Source organism: Erythrolamprus reginae, chromosome Z (assembly GCF_031021105.1).
Source record: "Erythrolamprus reginae isolate rEryReg1 chromosome Z, rEryReg1.hap1, whole genome shotgun sequence".
Lineage (NCBI taxonomy): Eukaryota > Metazoa > Chordata > Lepidosauria > Squamata > Dipsadidae > Erythrolamprus > Erythrolamprus reginae.
Genome location: NC_091963.1, coordinates 69,870,714 through 69,896,383, shown reverse-complemented (window position 1 = coordinate 69,896,383; position 25,670 = coordinate 69,870,714). Strand labels below are relative to the sequence as shown.

General features: G+C 41.0%; 1 protein-coding gene across 2 annotated transcripts in view; it reads right to left on the bottom strand.

The window, feature by feature from the left end:
- The window catches only part of DPY19L1 (dpy-19 like C-mannosyltransferase 1), a 344,645-nt gene that overhangs the window by 225,702 nt on the left and 93,273 nt on the right, over positions 1-25,670 (bottom strand). For both annotated transcript variants that reach the window (XR_011556928.1, XM_070729287.1), the window contains exon 8: positions 22,441-22,498. Coding sequence is in view for 1 of the 2 variants with exons in the window: in XM_070729287.1 (XP_070585388.1) it covers positions 22,441-22,498 (58 nt within the window). In the remaining variant the exon portion in view is untranslated. The remainder of the gene's footprint in view (positions 1-22,440; positions 22,499-25,670) is intronic.

Below are 25,670 nucleotides of genomic sequence, written 5' to 3'. Positions count from 1 at the left end.
CTCCCACTCGAGGAACCCACGGCAACGGGAGACGGCTTGGTGGGAGGCGACGGCGGGAGACACAGGCGGTGGGAGGAGAGGGAACCAGGAAGCGACTGTGAAGCCCAAGACCATCCACAGGACGACACTCAGGCAGAGGCGCCAGCAGCGCCCCGCCCAGCTGGAACTTCTCGCGGCACACCTGGCCATGTCTCGCGGCACACTACTGTGCCGTGGCACACCGGTTGGGAAACGCTGATCTAGACACCCAACCAAAAAACAATTTACTTTTCACTCCAAACCACACAATTCTTTTTCAAGAATTGACATGGCCTCGTTAATAAAGAAATGAATAACAAATTAAATTCTATTGAGATTGAACCAAATCTCTGGGCAGACCACAACCCTATTTTAATTAAATGGAGGCAGGGGTGGGGGGAAGATTTCAGGAGATGGACTTTCAATACAAAACTACTCTCAGATAAAAATTATAAAATAATGATTAATAAGGAAATAGAACTATTCTTTAAAAAGAATAAAAGGCAACCTACCACTACACAGATACTTTGGGATACCCTCAAAGCTTATATTAGAGGATTTACCATCTCCTACACAGCCAAGAAATACAAGGAGGAAAAGAAAGAATATAACGATAATGTAAACAAACTTAAAAACCTAGAAAAAAATCTATCAATGAGATCCAGAAAATAATAGAACCCTGTATTCCATGATGTAAACCAAACATAAATTGAATCTAACAGACCAACAAGAGTATACAAGAAATTTAAAACAGAGTAGACAAGTCTATTTCGAGGAAACTGACAAACCTAGCAGATGGTTAGCACACAAAATTAAAAAAGAAAAAAGTAATAGGATAATTACCGAACTATTAGACAAAAATGGAATATTGCAATACTCTGAAAAGGCTAAGAAAGACATAATTTTTTAATATTATAAAGACATTTGAAAAAAACAGAAAAGCAATAAATCCCCGGATCTAGACAGTTTCCCGGGGGAATTCTACAAAAAATTTAACAGGATATTGGAACAATTATTTCTAGAAACCTATAATGAATTTTTTTCTCAGGCTAAAATTCCTGAAAGTTGGAAGAGCTCCTATATTTCAATTATTCCAAAAAACGAACATGAAAAAGACAAGATCCAGAGTTATAGACCCATAGCTCTGCTTAATGATTATAAAATTTTCATGTCCATCCTGGCAGATAGAATTAAAGTAGTTTTGAACAAAGTCATTAATCAAGACGAAACCGGATTCCTTCCATACCGACAAATTAAAAATTGTAAAAGAACAGTCTTGGATATTATAGAATTTGGCAGCACTCTTCCAGGGAGGCAAGTAGCACTTGTCTTCTTGTATGCACAAAAGGCTTTCGACAATCTTAATTGGGATTATTTATTAGACTTACTTCAAGAACTAAACTTAGGCGAAAAATTTCAGAATTTGATCAGGAATATATACTTACCGCAATCTGCTAGGGTGATGATTAATGGAGATATGTCCAATCAATTTACAATTCACAAAGGTATTCGCCAGGGCTGCCCTATGCCTCGCTTTTGTTTATTACTGCCCAAGAAATCTTTTTAAATAAAATTCGTAATAATAAATATATAAAAGGCTTCAAAATTAAATATAAAATACAAGCATATGCGGACGACATAGTTTTTTTCCTGGAGGACCACTTTGAATCAGGTCCAGAATTGTTAAAGGAATTAGGAAAATTCGGGGAATTGTCAGATCTGAAAATCAATAGACAAAAAACCAAAAATTATGACAAAAAATATAACACAAAAAAAGATAATAGAGTTGGAAAAGATTATGATGCTCCAAACAACTAAAAAAATTAAATGCTTAGGACTTATTTTGACCAATAAATTGTCAACCCTAAAAAAAAAGATAATTATGACAAATTGGCAAAAGAAACTAAAAGTAAATTAGAAAAATAGGGGAAACTACAAATCTCCTTTATGGGAAGGATATCGACAATAAAAATGAGCATCCTCCCACAATTTTTATATTTATTCCAAACGGCTCCAATACACTTAGATCAAAAATATTTTAGGGATCTCAATACAAAATATTCACGACATTTATCTGGAATAAAAGAAAACCGAGAATCAAATTATTATATCTACAGAATAGCAAACAAAGAGGAGGCCTAGGCTTTCCTGACCTTAAACTTTATTATAAAGCGGCCACGCTAACATGAATCAAAGATTGGATTAACCTAACAAAAGAATTTTGACTCTTGAAGGGCACAGCCTTCAAATTGGCTGGCATACCCATTTATGGATGGACGAATCCAAAAAACAAAACACATTTAATAAACATTTAATTAGAAAATCATTATTGAAAATTTGGCACAAAATTAAAAAGAAATATTAGATTAAAATTCCAAGGTGGCTATCTACAATGGAGGCCAGTCTGTATCCAAATTTAATCGATCCAACTAAAACCTTGAGTTACAAGGACATATTATACCCAGATGGCTGCCTAAAACCAAGAAAATTACTAAATTTTCCAATTCTAAGATGGAATGGTGGACATATACCCAAATCAGCACCAGATACAAAAAAGACACAAAAGAAGTTGGTATTGTGTTAACACCAAATCCCTTGGATAAAATCCTGATTTGATTATATGAGAAAAACATTACAAAGTTATATAACTATTTGTTAGAAAATGAAAACCCAGAGGAAATTGTAAAGGGCCCAATGCTAGCATGGGCAAAAAACATTGGACAGAATATACATCTCGCTGAATGGGAAAGAACTTGAATGACAACTAGCAAAATCACACTTTCTACAGCCTACAAAGAAAATTTTTATAAAATATTTTACAGATGGTATCACCCTCCCTCTAAAATAGTGAAGATCTATCCAAACGCTATTGGAAATTGTTGGAAATGTAAGAAAGAAATAGGCACGTTCTACCACATGTGGTGGTCTTGTTCCAAAGTAAAAACACTTTGGAGAACTTTGCATAAATGGCTTTTAGAAATTACTCAAATAGAAATAGAATTTTCTCCAAAAGCTTTTTTATTAGGAGCTTTGGACAAGAGATATCTTAAACAAACACTTCAGCCAATGATGCACATAATCACTGCCACGAGAATCACTTACACTCAAAAGACATCCTGTCAGAAAGGCAAATAATAGAAAAAATGTATAGGTGCGTGGAGATGGACGAGACGACAAGAGACATTAAAGGCACGAAAGTAGATGAAAACAACAAACCTTGGGATAAATGGTACAACTGGATTGAGAAGAGAATAATTTAAAGAGATGATGAGAGATTAAAATATATTTAGATGATAACAGATGAAGTACATAAATACTAATGTTTAACAAGATAAACTCATTTCATTTTATCATTGATGAAAGTAACTAACCAATCATGAAATCGTTACATATTGATTCAGAAATGGGTTATGGTCTGCATGAGTATATGTTTTCTCTTTTTATTGTATTGGAAAATCTAAATAAAGTTTTTTTTTTTAAAAAGAAATCTGTGTTTACATGGCTTTAACCCTGCTGTTCTGTTCGGGTCTGTGAGACCCGAAATCAAGGTTTGAGACCCTGTAAAAAATTTTCCCTGCATATCTGAAACTTGAAATTTCATGACTTTTCATCATTTCAGGGGTTCTCTCTATGAGAATTTTTTTTGGGGGGGTGGGAGGTTTCTTTCTTGCTGAAAAAAAAAAACCTCCCTAATGTTATGTTCCCGGGTCACCCTGACCCGGACCGAAAACTCTTCATTTGCAGTGCTTATGTTTGGTCTTTTTGAAAGTTTTTTTCACTTGGAAAGTAGTCTGAACATTTCTTCACACAATGGAATGAAAATTGAACTGAAAAAATTAATCCTTATTGGTTTATTTTGCCCATAAATGTGCCTCCCCCCCCCGTTTTTGTGAAAGTTTTTTCAATTTATGGATAGTTTTGCTTGCAAAATGCAGTCTATTTTACTGGAGTTGGTGTGGGAATGGTACCTTGAACATTTCTGAATATAAGAAAAATATAAAGGAACTGAAAAAAATGATTCTTACTGTTTTTTTAACATCAGAAATAAGGCCTCCCCCCCCCCTGGCTGCTTGCAACAATTTTCACTTTTTATTTTTTTATGCTCCAAATCCGAAATATTCTTTAAAATCTTACGCATTCATTTACTCAATTTAACAATGCTGATCATCAAAAAAATATTTGTGGGGGTGGGGGAAAAATTTTTTTCTTGGCAAAAAAAAAGTCACATTTACTCTGTTCGGGTCATATAGACCCGGATCAAAATGATTTTTTTTAGGTACTTGAATTTGGTCTTTTTGAAAACTTTTTCCACTGGAAAACTAGTTTGAACATTTATGAACATAATGATATGAAAATTGAACTGGAAAAATTGAGACTTATATTTTTATTTTGATCAAAAAGCCCCTCCCCCATCCTTTTTGAATTTCGTGTCAATTTATATTTTTTAAGGCTACAAATCCCTAAGGAATTTTCCCCCAAAAGGTTTGATATACTAAATTGAACAATCCTGAACATAAGAAAAATATAAATGAACTGAAAAAAATGACTCTTATTGGTTTATTGTTTTATACTCGAGTATAAGCCTACTCGAGTATAAGCCTATTTGAGTATAAGCATGGGGGCCCATTTATGAGCAAAATAAACCAATAAGGATCATTTTTTCAGTTAAATTTTCATATCATTATGTTCAGAAAGGTTCAAGCTACCAATCCCACACCAAAATAGAATAGTAAAATAGAATGCATTTTGCAGGCAAAATTATCAATAAACTCAAAAGTTTTGATATACTAAATTGAACAATCCTAAACATAAGAAAAATAGAAATGAACTGAAAAAAAATGATTCTTATTGGTTTATTTTTGAATATAAGACCATATCATTTTATACTCGAGTATAAGCCTACTCGAGTATAAGCCTATTTGAGTATAAGCATGGGGGCCCATTTATGAGCAAAATAAACCAATAAGGATTAATTTTCTCAGTTCAATTTTCATATCATTGTGTGCAGAAATGTTCAAGCTACCAATCCCACACCAACTTTAGTAAAATAGAATGGATTTTGCAAGCAAAACTATCCATAAATTGAAAAAACTTTCACAAAAACGGGGGGGGGGGAGGCACATTTATGTGCAAAATAAACCAATAAGGATTAATTTTTTCAGTTCAATTTTCATTCCATTGTGTGCAGAAATGTTCAAACATGTTTCCAGGTGAAAAAAGCTTTCAAAAAGACCAAACATAAGCACTGCAAATGAAGAGTTTTCGGTCTGGGTCAGGGTGACCCGGGAACATAACATTAGGAACTTTTTTCGAACAGAACAGCAGGGTTAAACAAGGCTTTGGTGCAGGCTTGATTGGTTCAACGGAGTTCAAATTCATTTTGAAGATGTTCACTGGAGTGTCCCACATAGAAATCCAGAGAGGCAAAGAGATATTATTATGGCGTTGACCAGTGAAAGGAAAGCTGAACTGATTTATAAATATTTGAAAGGCTGCACTATCCTCAACCAAGATGAAAATGAGATAAGAGTTCTCAGAGATCTCTCCTGGGAAACTTTGAAAGAGAGGGCTGCTTTACACCCAATTACAAACCACCTGTTTCAAATGGAGTAAAGTTCACCTGGGCTTTTCCTGCAGCTATTTTGGTGTTTCAAGGAAATGAGATGCTGAAAGCACATTTATTGGAGGAGGGGAAAGTGTTACTGCAACAGCTAGGTATTGAGTTCGGAGAAAGCGGAACAGTTGGAGAGCCACAAGGAAGAGAAGGAGAAGATGATTCTAGTAGTCGAGGTACCCCGAGCAAAGAGGAAAGCAAAGAGAGGAGCAACTGAGGGTATTGGTTGTGCAAGTTGAAGCCTGAGAAAGGAGTAGAGGAGAAAACCAAGATTGCAGTCTGAGAGGAAAGCGAAGAAGTAAAGAGTTGAAACCGATTCTGTCTCTTCTTTTTGGAAATGCTTTTGAAAATGTTTGTCTATTGTTCTTTTTTATTTTACTCTTTTCCAGGGGAAGGGATGAGCAAAGAGTAGGAGGAGGTATTCAGTGGTAAAATAAAGGAAGACAGGGGGGTGATTTTCATACACATACACACTCAGAGATGTATGTTAAATTTAATTCTTAAATAAGAATTACATGTTAAATATGTATGTTAAATTTAATTCTTAAATAAGATTAATCAACATCAATGTCAATGTTAATTCTCATCATTAACTATTAGTCATTCAAATCCCCAAATTTCCCAAGATTAAGCGTTACGTCCATTACTGATTGGGATTCTTTCCCTCTCATTGTACCAATATGCATAGAGTGTATTTTTAATTTAATTCATTAACTCAAAAGTATTAATTACAGTGATCCCCCGTTTATTGCGTCCCCAACCATTGCGAACAGGGTACTTCGCTATTTTTCAACCCGGAAGTCAAAAATACCATCTACGCATGCGTGCCGGGCACGCATGCGTAGATGGCAGCGGCTTCCCTGGGTCTTCCCCCTCTTGCTGGCGTCAGCGAGGAGTTTCCCCACCGCCCACGCAAACTCCTCGCTGCCGCCCGCCCTTCGCCCGCCCACGCCGTTCATTCTCGCCGGTTTTGAGCTGAGTCCGGAAGCGAATTCGCTTCCGGACTCAGCTCAAAACCGCCGATAGCAAGCGGCAAGGAACGGCTTGTCTCGGCGCTTTCGAGCTGTCAGCTCGAAAGCGCCGAGACAAGCCGTTCCTTGCCGCTTGCTATCGGCGCTTTTGAGCTGTCCGGAAGCGAATTCGCTTCCGGACTCAGCTCAAAACCGCCGATAGCAAGGGGGGGCTGCTAGGAAGCCCTCCATGCCGGCGGCAAACAGCCGCCCCGCCCCCAATCTTCGGCTCCTCGCTAGCGCTGTGGGAGTAAAAACACCGTCTGCACATGCGCAGACGGTGTTTTTACTTCCGCATCGCTACTTCGCGAAAACCCGCTCGTTGCGGGGGCTCCTGGAACGGAACCCTCGCAACGAGCGGGGGATCACTGTATAACCATCCAATATATTCATACATATAATCCTTTATATGTTAGAAGAAAAGTCATAATAAACAAATAATGATCAATCAAATAGCAATCAACAATCTATCATTCATTATTCATTATGCTGCATATTCCCCTCTAATATTACCAATATGTCATTTTAACTTTATTTTAAAATATCCAATTAATATCAATCTAAAATATAATAGTGTTTTCCCGAAGTTATCACTTAATTGTATAATTAGTTACTTTTAAATAATTATATTAAATTTAAATTCTTAAAAGAAAAACTATCATATATTATCAATAACAATATTATCATGATCAACTATATTTTTAAATAAACATTAATTATTCAAAGTCCCAAATATCCTAAGATTAACCCATTTCTACCATTGTTAATTATAAATCTTTCCCTCTAGAAATACCAATATGTATTTGAGAATGTTAAGTTTAGTCCATCATATTAAAAATATTAATTATTAACATCCAATATATCCATAAATGTATTTAATTATACCGTATATACTTGAGTATAAGTCGAGTTTTTCAGCCCAAAAAATGGGCTGAAAAACCCGACCTCGGTTTATACTCGGGTGATTTAGATTTAGATTTATTGGATTTATATGCCGCCCCTCTCCACAGATTCTCAATCTCCTTCATATCCTACTCCGCCCAGAGGAACACATTCAAGAGGATCCAGGGGCCGAGGCTCCAGCAATTCCAGATCAGCACAACGAGATTCAAAAGGTGAGAAACGTGTTTATGTCAACTCTTTCCTACTTAACAGTGTTCCAGACAAGAGTCCACAATATGACATTCATCACTTATGGACATTAGACAGCGGAGCAGCCGTTCACATTGTGTACCAGAAGGAACTTTTCACAGAATTTCATAAGATTGACATCAAAGAAGTGCTTGCTGTATCCGATCACTTGTGTAAAGTCGAAGGAGAAGGAACTGTCTACATAAAAGAATTGGACAAATTCATCTCGCATGTTTTTTATGTTCCAAGTGCTAAAGGCAACATACTTAGCGTGTACCGCCTGAATGAAGATTTAGGGTGTGAAGTGACTCATAAACTAACATTTTTTATTTGGTCCATACCGAAATTGTTGGTCCATTTCGGCCTACTAAAGGTAACTGTAAGTATTTCTTGACTATTGTTGATAGTTATTCTAGATATGGTTTTGTGTTTCTAATGAAACAAAAATCTGAGGCTTTTCAGATCTTTAAAGACTTTGCTGCAGAAGTACTTACGCAATATGATGTCCGGATCAGAAGAATCCAAAGTGATCGTGGTGGAGAATTCATGTCCCAGCAATTCCAAGGATGGATGAAAAGAAATGGAATCCATAATCAAGCGTAAGCACCATTTTCCCCTCAGCTTAACGGGATGGCAGAACATCGCCAGGGGATCCTACAGACTATGTTTCGTTGCCTTCTAGAGGATGCTGACATGGACAATCAATACTGGGGCGAAGCACTCAGGTATGCTAATTACTGTTAACCGAACATGGAGTAGTGTTATACAACAGATTCCTTACTACTTGTTTCATGCAAAGAAGCCTGATATTCAAAACCTCCACATTTTTGGTTCGTATGCCATGGTTAACATTCCACTAGATCAAAGAAGAAAAGGAGATCCAGTGTCACAGAGAATGAGATTTATAGGTTTTGATGAAAGTTCTAAGTACTACAAATTTGCTGACACTTATCACAGAGCTGTTGTTTCTAATTCAGCTAAATTTGAGGAAGATACAAATTGGTCCAAAATACACAGTAATGACACTTCAGTTTATTTTCCTAAAGTTGATGTTCAAGGTGCAGGGGAACCTGACCCTCAGGTAGCTGTTCCAGATGTTCCAGATGATGGACAGTCTTCAACAGTCGCAGATGATGTTCCTAGCGATGCAATTGGAGACGGAGATGACCAAGGTGAAGGATGGACCACGGTTCCAAGGCGTTCACAGAGAACCACGAAAGGAACTCCTCCAAAGAGATATCAACAGCAAGTATTACACAAACCTTTTCCTTTCTTATGTAACAATGTTACGCTTCCTCCTGAGAATTTTTCTGAAATAAGACATTTGCCTGAATCTGAACAACAAAAATGGTATGAGGCTATGGAAAATGAACTGGACAGTTTAAAGAAACTTAAGGTGTTTCAACAAGTTGAGCCTCCAACAAACAAGATTATTGGCACACGTTGGGTGTACAAGGTTAAACAAAAACCAAATGATGAAAAAATATACAAAGCAAGACTAGTAGCACAGGGGTACTCACAGCTGTATCCTGAAGACTACACAGATACCTTTTCACCTAGTTAAAAATGAAAGTGTCAAAATTGCCCTAACTACAGCTATTGCTTTGAACTTAGAAGTTTTTCAGTTTGACGTCGAGACTGCCTATTTGAATGCTGATCTAAATGAAGAGATCTACGTGAAGAGTGCACCCGGGTTCCAGGATCGAGAAGGGGATGTCTGGTACCTGCAGAAAAGCCTATACGGATTGAAACAGTCTGCTCTCATGTGGCATTGATGCCTCATAGAGAAATTAAATTCAATGGGCTTTATTAAGTCCGACTCTGATGAATGCGTGTTTACAAAAGGGCAAGGTAATGTTTATGAAATTATTCTTGTTTATGTCTTCGGAGAGGGGCGGCATACAAATCTAAATAATAAATAAATAAATAAATAAAATATTGTTTACATTGGTACTAACAAACGTATGAGTTAAGTTTTCGCCAAAGGTCTAGAAAGACATTTTACTTTGAAAAGCTTAGGGCATATTCATGATTATCTAGGAGTTCAGATTGAAAAAACTGAGAAGGGGTTCTGCCTCTCACAAGAAAGCAAGGTTGACCAACCTTTGCATAATTGTAACATGTCTGATGCACATACATGTTGTTCTCCTATGCAAACTGATTTTTACAGGTTAACTCAATAGGAGTATCCTCCATTTGAAGACCAAACGCTTTACCGGTCAGTAATTGGGTCATTATTATATATCAGCAGTTGGACAAGACCCGACATTTCACTGAGTGTGAATCTTTTGTCACGGTATAGAAACATAGAAGACTGACAGCAGAAAAACACCTCATGGTCCATCTAATCTGCCCTTATACTATTTCCTGTGTTTTATCTTAGGATGGATATATGTTTATCCCAGGGATGTTTAAATTCAGTTACTGTGGATTTACCAACCACGTCTGCTAGAAGTTTGTTCCAAGGATCTACTACTCTTTCAGTGAAATAATATTTCCTCACGTTGCTTTTGATCTTTCCCCCAACTAACTTCAGATTGTGTCCCCTTGTTCTTGTGTTCACTTTCCTATTAAAAACACTTCCCCTCCTGAACCTTATTTAACCCTTTAACATATTTAAATGTTTCGATCATGTCCCCCCTTTTCCTTCTGTCCTCCAGACTATACAGATTGAGTTCATTAAGTCTTTCCTGATACGTTTTATGCTTAAGACCTTCCACCATTCTTGTAGCCCGTCTTTGGACCTGTTCAATTTTGTCAATATCTTTTTGTAGGTGAGGTCTCCAGAACTGAACACAGTATTCCAAATGTGGTCTCACCAGCGCTCTATATAAAGGGGATCACAATCTTCCTCTTCCTGCTTGTTATACCTCTAGCTATGCAGCCAAGCATCCTACTTGCTTTTCCTACTGCCCGACCACACTGCTCACCCATTTTGAGACTGTCAGAAATCACTACCCCTAAATCCTTCTCTTCTGAAGTTTTTGCTAACACAGAACTGCCAATGCAATACTCAGATTGAGGATTCCTTTTCCCCAAGTGCATTATTTTACATTTGGAAACATTAAACTGCAGTTTCCATTGCTTTGACCATTTATCTAGTAAAGCTAAATCATTTACCATATTACAGACGCCTCCAGGAATATCAACCCTATTGCACACTTTAGAGTCATCGGCAAATAGGCAAACCTTCCCTACCAAACCTTCCCCTGTGTCACTCATAAACATATTAAAAAGAATAGGACCCAGAACAGACCCTTGTGGCACACCGCTTGTAACCTGTCTCTGCTCAGAATACTCGCCATTAACAATAACTCTGATGTCTATGCTTCAGCCAGCTTGAAATCCACTGAACTATCCAGGGATTAAGTCCAATCTTCACTAATTTATCTATCAGCTCTTTATGTGGAACCGTATCAAAGGCTTTGCTGAAGTCCAGATAGGCAATATCCACGGCACCACCTTGATCCAACACCTTTGTGACATAGTCAAAGAAATCAATGAGATTAGTCTGACATGATTTGCCTTCAGTAAAGCCATGCTGATTTCTGTCCAATAAGTTATTGTTTTTTAGGTGCTGATTTATCCTCTTTTTGAGTAGAGTCTCCATCATTTTAACTATAACTGATGTCAAGCTAACTGGCATGTAGTTATCAGCTTCTTCTCTACTGCCCTTCTTGTGGATAGGCACAACACTGGCCATTCTCCAATCCTCAGGAACATCTCCTGTTAACAGGGATTGGTTAAACAAATCAGTCAGGGGGGTAGCAATGACAGATCTGAGTTCTTTAAGAACTCTCGGGTGGATGCCATCTGGACCCATTGCCTTATTTATCTTTAATCGTTCAAGTTCTTCTAAGACATCGGCTTCTAAGATCACTGGAGCTGAATCCGTACAGCTGGAAGCAATGCTATATCCCTCTATAGTATTATTTTGTAAGGTGTCATTTGAGAAAACTGAACAGAAGTAGCTATTGAAATGGTCAGCGATCTCCTTATTCCCATCAATGCATGTATTATTCCCGGTACTAAGCTTCGTGATGCTGCAGTTTTTCTTCTTCCTATCACTAATATATCTGAAAAAGGTTTTATCCCCCTTCTTTACAGATTTGGCAATTTCTTCCTCTTTTGAGGCTTTAGCAGCATCTATTATCTGTTTCGCCTCCTTCTGTCTTATTTTATACACCTCTCTATCAGCTATACTTCCAGACTCTTTATACCTCCTATAGGCAGCCTTTTTTTCATTGACTATAGCCCTTACATCATTGCTAAACCATAGCGGTTTCTTCTTCCTTTTACCTTATTTGCCTTACATACAGTCCTGTGGCTTTTAAGATGGCCTTTTTTAATACAGTCCACTGGGTGCTCGCTCCTGCCATTTTATCCCTCCCCTTTAATTCATTATTTAAATATTCCCCCATTGCATTAAAATTTATTTTTCTGAAATCCAATACTTTGGTTGCAGTATAGGATTGCTCACAATCAGTTTTTACATAAAACCACAAACATAGATGGTCACTGCAACCTAAATTTTCTCCCACCTTGACCTCTGAAACCCAATTCCCATTCGTAAAAACTAAATCTAGAATACACTCCCCTCTAGTTGGTGTCTTAACCAGCTGTGCCAGAACTGCTCCTGTAAAGGCCTCTACTATATTCTTACTTTTGCATGTAAGGGCACTGGGGATATTCCAGTCAACATCAGGCATATTGAAATCACCCATAACCACAATATTTCCCTTTACTGCCATTTGGATAATTTCATCCACCATCTTGTTGTCATATTCCTCAGATTGCCCTGGAGGCCTATAGATCACCCCAATTCTAATGACAGAACCGTCTTTATTTTGCATGCAAATCCAGAGAGTCTCCAGATCTTTACACGCATTTTGAATTAGTGTTGTTTTTAGACTTTCTTTAACATAAATGGCTACTCCACCTCCCTTTCTCTCTATTCTATCCTTCCTATACAGTGTATATCCTGGTATGGATATTTCCCATTCATTAGAATCCTTAAACCATGTCTCAGTTATGGCAACCAGATCCAAATTATCTCTAGATATTATGGCCATTAACTCACAGAGCTTGTTGCTCAAGCTTCAAGCATTCGTGCACATTACCCGAAGAACATTATTTTCATTATTAGTTTGCCCCTTATCATCAACAACTACATCTATTCTATTTACAGCTCCCTTTTCATAAGCTTCCAGAAACTGATTTATCCTCATTGGTCGGGGACAGAAATCATCCACATCAGTTACATCTCTGTCCCCTTTACCTAGTTTAAATGCCTGTCCAAAAAAGTTCTGAATTCCTCACCGAGCACCTGGGTACCTCTGTATGATGGATGTAAACCATCCCTCTTAAACAACTCTCTATTAGACCACCTACTGACATCATGACTTACATAGCCAAAACCTTCAGCTTTACACCACTGCCTTAACCACACATTAAACTCCCTGATACAAGTTGTTTTATCCCCCTGGCCACAAACCGGTAACACCTCTGAGAAAGTCACTGAATCAGTTATTTTACCCAGCTCCACACTTAGACATTGAAAATCTCTTTTTATTACATTAACATTTCTCTGGCACAAATCATTTGTGTCAAGATGCACCACCACATCAACATTATTACCTTTACTCACAACCTTGACAGTGGCCCCTGGGAGACACCTCATCAGCTTCACCACATCCTTACCCAGTCCCAAATCAACACCTCTAACAGTCAAGTCACCCATAAGAAAATGTGTCCTCTTTTTATTTCTACTAACTGCACTTGATGGATTAGTGACACTATGCACCTCATTTACAACAACTTCTCCTTTGAACATCCCCTCATTCTCCACCTGAGGGGCCTTGCTAGTACCTACAACATCCTTACTATTTAAATCTGCAAGAACATTATAGGAATTTGATACAGAGAGACCGAAATTGCTATGTTTTTGCTCGACTGCACGTAATCTTCCGGAACCGACAGTTGTCCACACAGCCCTCCTCCTCGGGGGGCGCTGTATTGGCAAAGCAACTACGTTCCATTGGACATGCATAAAGAGACTGCTGAGATACATGAAGTATACAAAGGACATGAAGTTGTTCCTAGAGCTGAAACATGATAAGTATCCTGAATTGATTTGTTATGCAGATGCTGACTGGGCAGGTGATGTAGAAACACAAAAAAGTTCTTCTGGTTATATAATGTTTTTGAATGGTTGTCCAATTTATTGGAAAGTTAGAAAACAGAAGTTTATTTCTTGCTGTTCATAGCTGAAACTGAATATGTTGGAGCTCGTTCACGGCATATCGACATAAGATATAAAAATACAAAAGAATACGTAAAACAAGGATTCATGAAAATACAATATGTGCCTACTACTGAACAGATTGCTGACTTGCTGAATAAGCCATTACCAGCTGATCAACACGAATACCTATCCAAGAAAATGTGCCTTATGTGAACCAATGTCCCTGATGACTGCCAAAGAAGGGCTGGCAATACACAGCGTGACAGGGGTGGGGGTGGATTCTTGCTTCTGTCTTCTCGACACCCCCCACCTCACTTCACCGGCTTTTCCCCCCTCTAGCACGGCGTTGGAGTTGTTGCTGCCTCCTTTGCTTACAGGTTTTTTCCCCTCTCGCGCGCAAGAAAAGGAGCCAGCCAACCACTCCAACGCCACGCTAGAGGGGGGAAAAGCCGGTGAGGTGAGGTGGGGGGTGTCGAGAAGACAGAAGCAAGAATCCCCCCCACCCCATCACGCTGTGTATTGCCAGCCCCAGAGACATTCAGAGACATTCAGTAATTAAATAGTTAACTGTGTGTATACTAATTAGCTCCACCCATGATGATGTAAAATCCTGTCTGGACAGCCAGCATCACTTCCTTTCTTCTTGGGAAGAATCCTTCTTCTCTCTAATCTTCAACAATGTAAGACGCATAGAAAATTGCCTGGGATCAGGCATAGCTATTTTCTTTGTTTTTCTTAATAAAAGTAACTTCATTTGAAAGCCGTTTCTGTAACTTAATCCGTTGCCTCCAGATTTGATTTATCATAGCTGATGCAGGCTGTGATTTATCTACAAAATCTGACAACCCCACCTCATAGTCTTTTTTCTCCTCTCGCGCGCAAGCAAAGGAGGCAGCCAACAACACCAACGCTGCGCTTGAGGGGAAAAAAGCCCGTGAGGTGAGGGTGTGTGTGGATTCTTGCTTCTGTCTTCTCGACACCCCCCCACCTCACCTCACTGGCTTTTCCCCCCCTCTAGCACGGCATTGGAGTTGTTGGCTGTCTCCTTTGCTTACAGTTTTTTCCCCTCTCGCGAGCAAGAAAAGGAGCCAGCCAACCACTCCAACGCCGCGCTAGAGTGGGGAAAAGCTGGTGAGGTGAGGTGGGGTTGAAAAGACAGAAGCAAGAATCCACCCCCACCCCACCGACTTTTTTCTCCTCTTGCACGCAAGCAAAGGAGCCAGCCAACAACTCCAATGCCGCGCTAGAGGGGGGGAAAGCTGGTGAGGTGGGGGGGGGTGGATTCTTGCTTCTGTCTTCTCGACACTCCCCCACCCCACCTCACCGGCTTTTCCCCCCTCTAGCGTGGCGTTGGAGTGGTTGGCTGGCTCCTTTTCTTGCGCGCGAGAGGGGAAAAAACTGTAAGCAAAGGAGGCAGCCAACAACTCCAACGCCGCGCTAGAGGGGAAAAAATCCGGTGAGGTGCGGTGGGGGTGGATTCTTGCTTCTGTCTTCTCGACACCCCCCTCCCACCTCACCGGCTTTCTCCCCTTTCCCTCTAGCGCGTCGTTGGAGTGGTTGGCTGTTAAACAAAATTACCATGCGCTCCGGTAATTTTGTTTAGAAGCAGGAGAAAACAAGGGCTTTTACTTTCACTTTTCGATTTGCAGGGAAGAAAGCGACAGGAATGGACGCGGTTTTCTTTTTCTGCCGGTCGAGAACAAAGTGGGCGTTGAGGGCGGCGGGCGAGCAACTTGTCAGCGGTGAGAGAAACATTTCAGCAGGGAGAAAACCCCAAGCCGAGAGTGCCTTTTTAAATCACTCTCCTCTCAGCCTCGGCAAGGTGCTGAGAAGCAGGGGTTTTGGAGTGGGGAGGGAAAAACTCTCAGAATGTCACTGCCGAGGCGTTTCTCGAAGGGGTGGGGATCCCTAAACTTTCCTTTAACCCAGCGGACACATAGATGGGAGTACTTGGTCCTCGCCATCCACCCACCTACGGGGGCTGCCCCGCCCCAAGGCAGAATTAAATTCAACAACCAAGATATTATATTTTTAAAAAACATACTTTTTTGACAGTTTGTTTGCCTTTTAAGACATCTGTCTGGCTGTGCCTAATGTCAACACTAAAAAGTTTTCCCGGGTGAAAAATCTTTTGCCAGATAAGCTATGGATCCCACTGAAGAAATTTTAGAGAATATTGAAAATGATTCTTCATTTGCTTTGTAACCTTAAATAAAAAAAACAGTACAGTATTGACTCTGTAATTTACCCGGGGTGGGGAGAGGAGGACAGACAGACAGGAAAGCAAGGAAGACAGACAGAGAGACAGACAAAGACCTATGACCACTATTGAGCTCAAAATTTGTTGTTAAGCAAAAGCGTTGTTAAGTGAGAATCACCACATTTTACTCAATCCATGACATTTCCTAGCTTTAACAGTGATGTGCAAGCTAGGGAAGTACCGATACATCTGAAGACATGTGTAATGTTCTAGTTATGGTTAACTGTGTGGCAGAAAGTGGATTTTGGGTTTGTTTTTCCTATTACAGTAAGTGAGGTTGAATGTACCGTATATAATTTTACAAGAGCTCTCTCTCTCTCTCTCTCTCTCTCTCTGTATATACACATACAGTTTAAATAGTAGATAATGTACGGTATATTTTTGTGTTCCTGTGTGTAATATTTATGTACACATATGGCATATATACATAGAATTAAATAGTATATTTTGGATGTTCAGTAACAGCAAATATAGAGGGAAATTGTATCTCTTTGAGGCAAGGAGAGGCCAAATATCCTAACCCTAACCCAAGCCAGCAGGAGCAGGGGATTGAGGTAAGTACCTAGGTACTTGCTTTTTTTTGCCTATACCTGTCTTGGGGGGGTCATATACCTGTTTACCCTCTTTTAAACTTATAGAGCTAGTTTACTGGCTTTCTTGGAAATAAATATTCTAAAACATTTAATCTGGTGCCTCAATTGATGTAATTTTATTGGTTTCCATTTTTGTAAGTTACCAGTAGCCGCTGCAATTTCCACCGTCGACTTATACTGGAGTCAATACATTTCCCCAGTTTTGTGGCAAAAGTAGGTGCCTCGACTTATAATCGGAGCGACTTATACTCGAGTATATACAGGTAAGTAAAAAAAGATTATATAGTGGTCAAATAATGGTCAAATAATTAAATAACAATCAACTATTTTGTTTAAGATTCCATCTTCTTGATCTTAACTTCCCCTTCTTTTTTTTCTTGTAACCTTGTATCCCCAACTTCTTCCCTCTTTTTTCTCTCTATATCCTCACCCAAATTCTTTTTTATCACTGTTAAACTCAGTGTAATAATCATATTCAATATAATCCTTAGCCTGTCCATTTTTAAAATTCTCTCCCATTTTATCTCTATCATTTTCTAAATCTTCTCCTTGCCTTATTCCTTTTTTAAATCATTGATTATCCCAGTGTAATCATTCTAACATTTAGCCAGTTTGTTCTCAAAGTTTTCTTTCCAGGTGACTTCCCATCCCAAATTCGATCAGTCTGTTTGTGGCCGCCTTGGCTTGTATGGCTTGTAGCAAGCCATTTTCCGATTGGGAGCTGTTTATTGGCTCCAGGTGGGGGAGGGTTGTCATTCCCTCCCAGATCGGCAATGGTGTCTCCCTTCTTCACTACCCCTCCAGGGTGGTTCTGATATGGTTCTGGTCAAACCAGGTCACTAGGCAACACAGATATGGGGGTTCCCCAGTAGAGCACAGGGAACTCCATGTCACCACGATGCTTGGCCCCTCCCCTCCCCCAGATTTGTTATGGGTATTGCTGGCTCTTCAGAACTCTCAAGAGGCCTCCTCTGCATCCTACATTCTAGTAACCTGTGCTTGCCTGGTATAGGGCCTACCTGCTCCTCCAGTGGTGGGCCTGGCTCTATTCTGTTAGCTGGCTGAGATGCCTTGTTGTACAGCTGCTGCCAGCAGCTTCTAGAGAGTGGCATGATCCAGAGTAATCATATCTGCAGATGGAGTGGTGCCTGAGGCTGGGACTGCTGGATTAGACCCCTGCTCTTGGGCTGGTTCCTGATCTGATGCTGGATTTGTCCTAGGGAACCCAGCCTCATCCTTCCTTCCTTCCTTCCTTCCTTCCTTCCTTCCTTCCTTCCTTCCTTCCTTCCTTCCTTCCTTATTTGTGTTTATATGCTGCCCTCTCTGAAGACTCAATGTGGCTTACAACATATAAAAGAACAATAAAAAACATCCTAAATCCAAATTTAAAATTAAACTAACTAATCCAAAACTCCAATTCCTTAAAAACCAATCATTCTCAAACAGCCAAACATACATTCATCAGCTGGGGTCTAATATTTAATAACCCCAGGCCTTTGGTACAGATGGGTCTATAAGCTGTTGTGGAAGGTGAGGAGAGTGGGGGCAGTACGAATCTCTGGGGGGAACTGGTTCCAGAGGTCCAGGTCCCCCACAGAGAAGGCTCTTCCCCTAGGCCCCACCAGGCGACATTGTCTAGTTGATGGGACCTAGAGAAGGCCAACTCTGTGGGACCTGACCAGTTGCTGGGACTCATGCGGCAGAAGGCAATCCTGTAAGTAATCTGGTCTGATGCCATGTAGGGCTTTATTGTAGTTCCTATCCAGGGACAAGTTATCTAAGGATAACTGAGCCCCTGATCTTCTAGGTTAACATTAGACCCGATGCCGAATCTGCTTGGAGGAGCTGTGGTGCTGCAGGTATTCACCAAGGAGGCTTGCTCATACATCCTTCACAGCCTCCTGTCTCTCCTTCTCTCAGCCATTTCTGCAGCTTTGCTCCTCGAGGATTTGGTTGCTGACTGGGGCTTTGTGTGGAGGACGGGGGTCATTTCCCTCCCCTTCTCCATTAATTCTTTATTGTTATTCTTTCTCTGCCACTTGTTTGAGGCATGTCTGTGCGCCCTACTGTGCTTGCCATCCTTTCTAGTGCAGAAAAATTACAAAGATGGCCACTGGGCAAAATTCAAAATGGCGGCTGGTGGGAAACTGGACTCTACAGTGCCAACTTGGAGCAAGTTCCTATAACGTTGAGGCACCTGGAAATTGGTAGGCAAGGCAGGACTATTCCTGGAGCGCTCCTGCGCTGTCGAGCAGTGGGGAAAAAGTACCATGAGCGGCCACTTGAGTGGTAAGAGGAACCCCATCCCCTGGTCACATTCCAATCTGGAGGCAGCTGATCGCTTTAAGGCAAGCCAAGCCAAGGTAAGTCTCCTTTTTCCTTAGCAGCTCTTCCCTGTTGCATGTGGAACCACTGCCAGCTCTCCTAACGATTCTCAGTTTCGATTCTCACCGCTAAGAGTCTGGATCTCTCTGTGTCAGCTAGCAGACCAGAGCAAGCTCTATTTGGTCTATGGCAGTGAGATTCAGTTCACCCTCACCTGTAATAACTTCTAGAGAGCCAGAGAGATCAGGGCAAGCCCTCTTGATCGATGCCTGTTTAACTATCAGCGAATTTAGAAGAGGCAGAAGCAGGTCTCCACTGCCCAGTACTTCTTTGTTCCTAATGAGTCTCTTTTCTACCAGATCTTTCCCCAGGAAATAATACTCACATATTTGAGAAGAAAAAAAGGGGGGGGGGATCCTACTGGGAGACGCCAATTCAGGAAGGGATGTAGCCACGAGCATCCTAGTCTGAGGACTGAGCAAAAAAATTGAATCCAGGAGGGTGGATCTAGCTATTTAAAGCTAAGAACAAACTCGGTCCTTACCTCTGACTGGACGAGGACATCCCTACCCGAATGATAGCTCCACCCAGGATGGAGAAGGTCTAAATAAGGAGCCATGAGAATGATTGGAATTAAAGGTAAGACTGATGAAATACAAGTAGATCATGCTGAATAGACTGGTCATTTTTTGATTCTTCAAAGTTATAACAGCCATCCAAAAGCAATTTGTAGTTTACAATCCCTTTCAAAGTTATGACTCTGCAGCATCCCCATGGTTAGTCACCATTATGACCAATTGCAGGGATGCTATAGTAGCTCCACTTCTCTCTTCTCTCTCACTTCTCTCTCATCCATTCCACTCTGCCAGGTCCCTGCAGGCTACTCCCGCTGCACCCATCACTTACTACACCCTTACCATGTGAAGAATTCCAGAGCTCATGTTTCAGAAGTAATACAGGCTAAATGTTTCTGGCCTGTGTGTCTGCTTCATTGAACAGTTTCAGTTTGCACACAATCCTTTGTAGTCACAATGAAGTAGTGACTATTTCCGGTTAGGCAGTTATAAAAAAAATGAACTGCTCCATTTTGCAGTTTGCACAATGTTGCAAAGAATTCCGGAGTTCTCCAGCACAATGAAGACCACATTAGAAGTAGAATGGAATGGTTTTCTCTGGGGCATGCAGTGGCCTCATGAAACTAGTTGCCATTTTCAGTATGCCCATAACTCCATGCAATTCTGCTAAAATTGTGTTTGCTTTCACAAGGCTGTGGAACTCCTGGTCAAGAAGCAGGTGGTAGTTATGGCCAGGAGAGCCTCTGAGCAACTATGGGTTATTACTGTGTGAAATAAATCTGTTTGGGTTTTGGAAGGTTATTAAAAATGATAAATAAATATCACTATGATAAAGATATAAACATCCAGTGACAAACTGGATGCTAAAGAGGACTAAAGGTTTTAGAAAGAGGAAAAAATGCAAGCTTATAAAGTGCAAAAATGTTGTAATAATGAAAATAGAAAAGACTTTGAAAATGGTGTCAAAATTAGTAGCTATGATATCAATAATTTTAGTAATGATGTTTGGTTCTATGGGCAGACGAAGTTTAAAAGATGTTACTGAAGAAATGAGAGGCATAGAACAAATTTTATCTGGCAAGATAGAGATGGAGTTGGAAATGAATTTATAATAGATAGGCTAAGACAGTGATGGCGAACCTTTTTTCCCTCGGGTGCCAAAAGCCCATATGCATGTGCTATTATTGCACATGCGTGAGTGCCCACATCCATAATTCAATGCCTGGGGCAGCGAAAATGGCCTCCCTGCCCTCCCCAAGAGGCCCTCTGGAGGCCTGAAACAACCCATTTTCCAAACTCTAGTAGGCCCAGTAGGCCCATTGTTCGCCCTTCCAGGCTCTAGAAGTAAAAATGCCCTCTCCCATCCCCCCCCAGACTCTCTGGAAGCCAAAAATGCCCTCCTAGAGCCTCCGGGTAAGCCGAAATTCAGCTGGCTGGCATGCACATGCACATTGGAGATGAGCTAGTGTAACGGCTCACATGCCAGCAGATATGGTTCCATGTGCCACCTTTGGCACCCGTGCCATAGGTTCACTATTACAGGGCTAAGAGAATGATTTTAAAAAGGATGTTTCACTGGATCGATAAAAGAAATTGATGGTTTAAAATTCAAAAGGAATATGCAGATGATAAACCAAAATAATGACCCAGACAATATTTATTAATTAGAGGCATAAAAGCAAGTTCTTAAAGCCTTAAAGAGCTTGGTGTAATGGAACAAACAAGAAATCCAGAAAATCAATATTTGAGTGAACTAAAGATTGTTAGAAGTAAAAAAAAGAATGTAAAGTTTGTTTGATCAAGGTTAAAACAAGGTACAGTGGTGCCTCAGTACTCAACAGTTTTGAAATTCATTGAATTGGTACTTAATGCATTTTAATGAGAAACTTTTGTCTCAGTACTTGTTTGTTTGGTACTCAATACACAAAGTAGAACTTGTTGATGTCCGATTTTTTCCCTCAACAATATTGGTAAACTGGGCTAAATGCAAAATAGACTAATCAGTTATCACAATGATCTTGAGATAGTTTGATCATACAAGCAATGAACGAATCTCAAATTGCAAAACAAATACAGGTAAAACTTGACTCTTCAGTTAGCTATCATTCAAAGTTACAACCTATCTGAAAAAGGGACATGATCTGGATCCATAGTTATAATGGTCGCAACTCAATCCTATGGTCAATTGGCAACATGGCAGCAAACAGCATCATTTACAGCTTCCTACAAATGAGGTCATGTGATCTCATTTCATGGTAATTTTGTCAAAAACCCATAGTTATTTCCAGTTTTCGAGAAACTGCACCCACAGTGAACTTATTTCCAAAGAAATAGAAATATAATCAGTTTTACAAATAAGAAGCATAGCAAGCAGAGCTCTGTGGGGCTTCAGATTTGATTTGATTTTTTGGAAATGCAGGAACATAATTGTATGATTTAAAGCATATTCTTTAAGCATCAAAACGTGCATCTGATTAAAAGTCAAATGTTACATTAGTGTCCTATATACTCCAAAGCACCTTTCTGGAATAGATCCAAATTCATTTGATCAAATCAGAAAAATGAACATCTCTATTTCCAAAAGTACATCCTTTAAAAGTTAGTTTAATTATCAAGTACTTAAATCTTAAATATTAATTCAAATTTTAAAATATTAGATTGCAGACATACCTCCCCATGGTTGAAAAAGTAGCATGCCACTGTAAGTAACCCTCCAAATCTGTTTCCACTGTGAAGGGAGAAAAAGGGGGGGTGTAATAAAATTTTATTTTCAGACAAGTTTAAATGACAAAATAAAAGTACTTTCATTTTATGAATAATCTACTTTAACATTTTATATAAGTAAAAGAGTTAAGTCATTCCATGATCCATACACACACACACACACACACACAAAGTGCTTGGAGGTTGGAGTAACTGGCTGAAACTGAACCTAAGCAAGACATAATAGTTCTGAGTTTGTAACTCCTTGATCCATGGAGAATTGCCACCTTTGGTTTTGGATGGGGTGACATTACCCCAAACAGATCCAGTGCATAATCTGGGGATTATCCTGGACTCAAAACCTCAAGGAGCAGGTAGAGGACAGGACAGCCTCTGTACAACTATCAGTTGTATGCCAGTTACGTCTTTTCCTATACCAACAATCCCTGCTCAGTTATTCCCATTCTAGTCATCTCCTGTCTTGACTACTGCAACACACTCTCTACATGAGACCCGCCCTTGAAAAACATCCAGAAGCTCCTATTGGTTCAAAATGAAGCAGACAAATGGTTTTATGCAAACCCTGGTAGGCACCTCTCCTGCAGGAGCTGCATTGACTGTTGATTTGCTTCCAGTGCTATTCAAAGTGCTGGTTGTCACTTTTCAAATCCTTTATGGCTTGGGATCAGGTTATTTGTCTCCTCCCAGGTACAACCACCTGATGCCCTAGAGCAGTGATGGCGATCCTATGGCACAGGTGCCACAGTTGGCACGCGAAGCCATATCTGCTTGCACACAAGTGGTTGCCCTAGTTTAGCTCCAGTATGCATGTGTGTGCTGGCCAGCTGATTTTTGGCTCACACAGAGGCTCTGGGAGGGCGTTTTTGGCTTCCAGAGACCTTTTGGGGGGATGGGGAGAGGGCGTTTTTACCTTCCACCCAGCTCCAGGGAAGCCTTTGGAGCCTGGGGAGGACAAAACATGAGCCTACTGGACCCACCAGAAGCTGAGAAACAGGCCGTTTCTGGCCTCCAGAGCGCCTCCAGGGGGAGGGGGAAGCTGTTTTTGCCCTCCCAAGGCACTGAATTATCGGTATGGGCACTCACGCATGTATGATAGCGCACACCCATGCTTTTTTGGCAGCCAAGGAAAAAAAGGTTCACCATCACTGCCTTAAAGTCTAGAGAAGGAGGCATGGAAGAACCGTTGAACTTACTTGAATAGTCTTCTCGATGCACTGCAAGGAGAGTCCAACATGGGTAGTACTTCAGCCTTATTGGAAGGGACAGAGTTAAACATTTGCATAAATAACAGGTTCCGCCCCATGCTGCCCTTAGTGGGTCAGTCTATAATAAAAATGAAGTCATAGTGTAAGTAAACCAAGAACTTTTATTAAACATTAATAAGCTCAAATAACTAAAGCACGGAACTGTGCCCCTGGGCCAAAAGGCCGGGAGGGTTTGGACTCTCCTTGCAGTGCATCAAGAAGACCGTTCAGGTAAGTTCAACGGTTCTTCTGCACTGCACTGCTACGGAGAGTCCAACATGGGATATACCCAAGCTTACTCCACTAGGGCGGGAACAGGCTGGACCAGGGACGCAGGATCTTGGCACAACCTCTGTAGCACTCTGTGGCCGAATGCTGCCTTAGCCGAGGAGTATGCATCCAGGCGGTAATGCCTGATGAAAGTATTGGGAGCAGCCAGGTAGCAGCACGACAAATGTCTTCAATCGGTGCTTGCTTCGCCCTTGGAGGAGATATAGATCCTGACTTGTACGCTGTAATGATACAAGCAGTGATCCAGCGGCTAACGGTTCTAGGCGAGACTCTAGATCCCATGGATGGTGGGAAATAGAAAACAAATAGGGATTCTGTCTTTCGAAATTAACTCGTACGTCTGTTGTAGATCTTAAGGGCACGTTGGACATCGAGTTTGTGCCATTTCAGTTCCAATGTGTGCATCCCATGGGTGCAAAAGTACGGTAAGGTGATTTCCTGTGCTCGATGAAATACTGTGTTGATTTTTGGCAGAAAAGTCAGGTCTAATCTTAAAACCACTCCGTCTGGGTGAAAGATGCACAAGTCTGGTCTGATTGACAGCGCTGACAGCTCTGACACTCTCTTTGCCGACATTATGGCTACCAGAAAAGCCGTCTTGAGGGATAGTATGCGCAGTGGCATCTCACGTAGAGGTTTGAAAGGGGGTCTCGTGAGGGCCTGCAATACCAGAGGTAAGTCCCATGTTGGGAAACGATGTACTGTCGGGGGTCGTATGTTGGCTGCTCCTCTGATGAATTCCTTCACCCATGGAAGAGGAGTCCGTTTTGAGGATGGTGGCTATGGCAGCCACCTGTCTGCACAGGGTGTTGGGTGCTAAGCCCTTATCTAAGCCTGCCTGTAGGAATGACAATAATTGGAACAACTCAGGGCACTGTGGGTTGAAGTTCTGTGTTCTGCAGAAGGTGCAGTATGCAGCCCATGTAACTTGGTAAATTCTGGTTGTCGACGGTCTCCTTGCTGCCTGCATGGTGTTAATGATCCTTTCTGGGACTTGCCCCCTCCTTAATCTGTCCCCCTCAAGTGCCACACGGCAAGTTTCCACCAATGGCGGTCTGGGTGTGATATTGACCCTTGTGTTAACGATATCCGGTGGCGAGGTATGCGCCAAGGGGGGAAGAGATTGACAAGTTCTTCAGGTCGGCAAACCAGGGTGGCCTGGGCCAGTACAGGGCTACTAGGAGGACCTCTGCTTGTTCCTGTAGCAGTTTGCTTACCACTCTCGGTATCAGACACACCGGTGGGAAGGCGTAGACTGCCATGGGCAGAGTATTGCATTCACCTGTTCCACTCCCGGAGTTGGAAAGCAGGCGAAGAACCTTGGTAGTTTGTTGTTTTGGTGTGTGGCAAACAAATCTAATGCTAGGCGGACTGCTCAGAGCTCCAGAAGGTTTATGTTGGGGGTTCCTAGTTCCTCTGGGGTCCACAACCCCTGGGCTACCCCTATGGTGGAATGGGCGCCCCAGCCCAAGAGACTCGCATCGGTTGTTATAGTCACCTCTTGTAGTAACAGGAACCGTGAGCCCTGTTGGAGTGCCGAGGACCTCCACCACGTGAGTGATCGGCACACTTGTGTCGAAAGTGGTACTGGTCTGTGGGAGTGGCTGGTTCGTCCCTTCTGGAAGGGAATCAGGAACCACT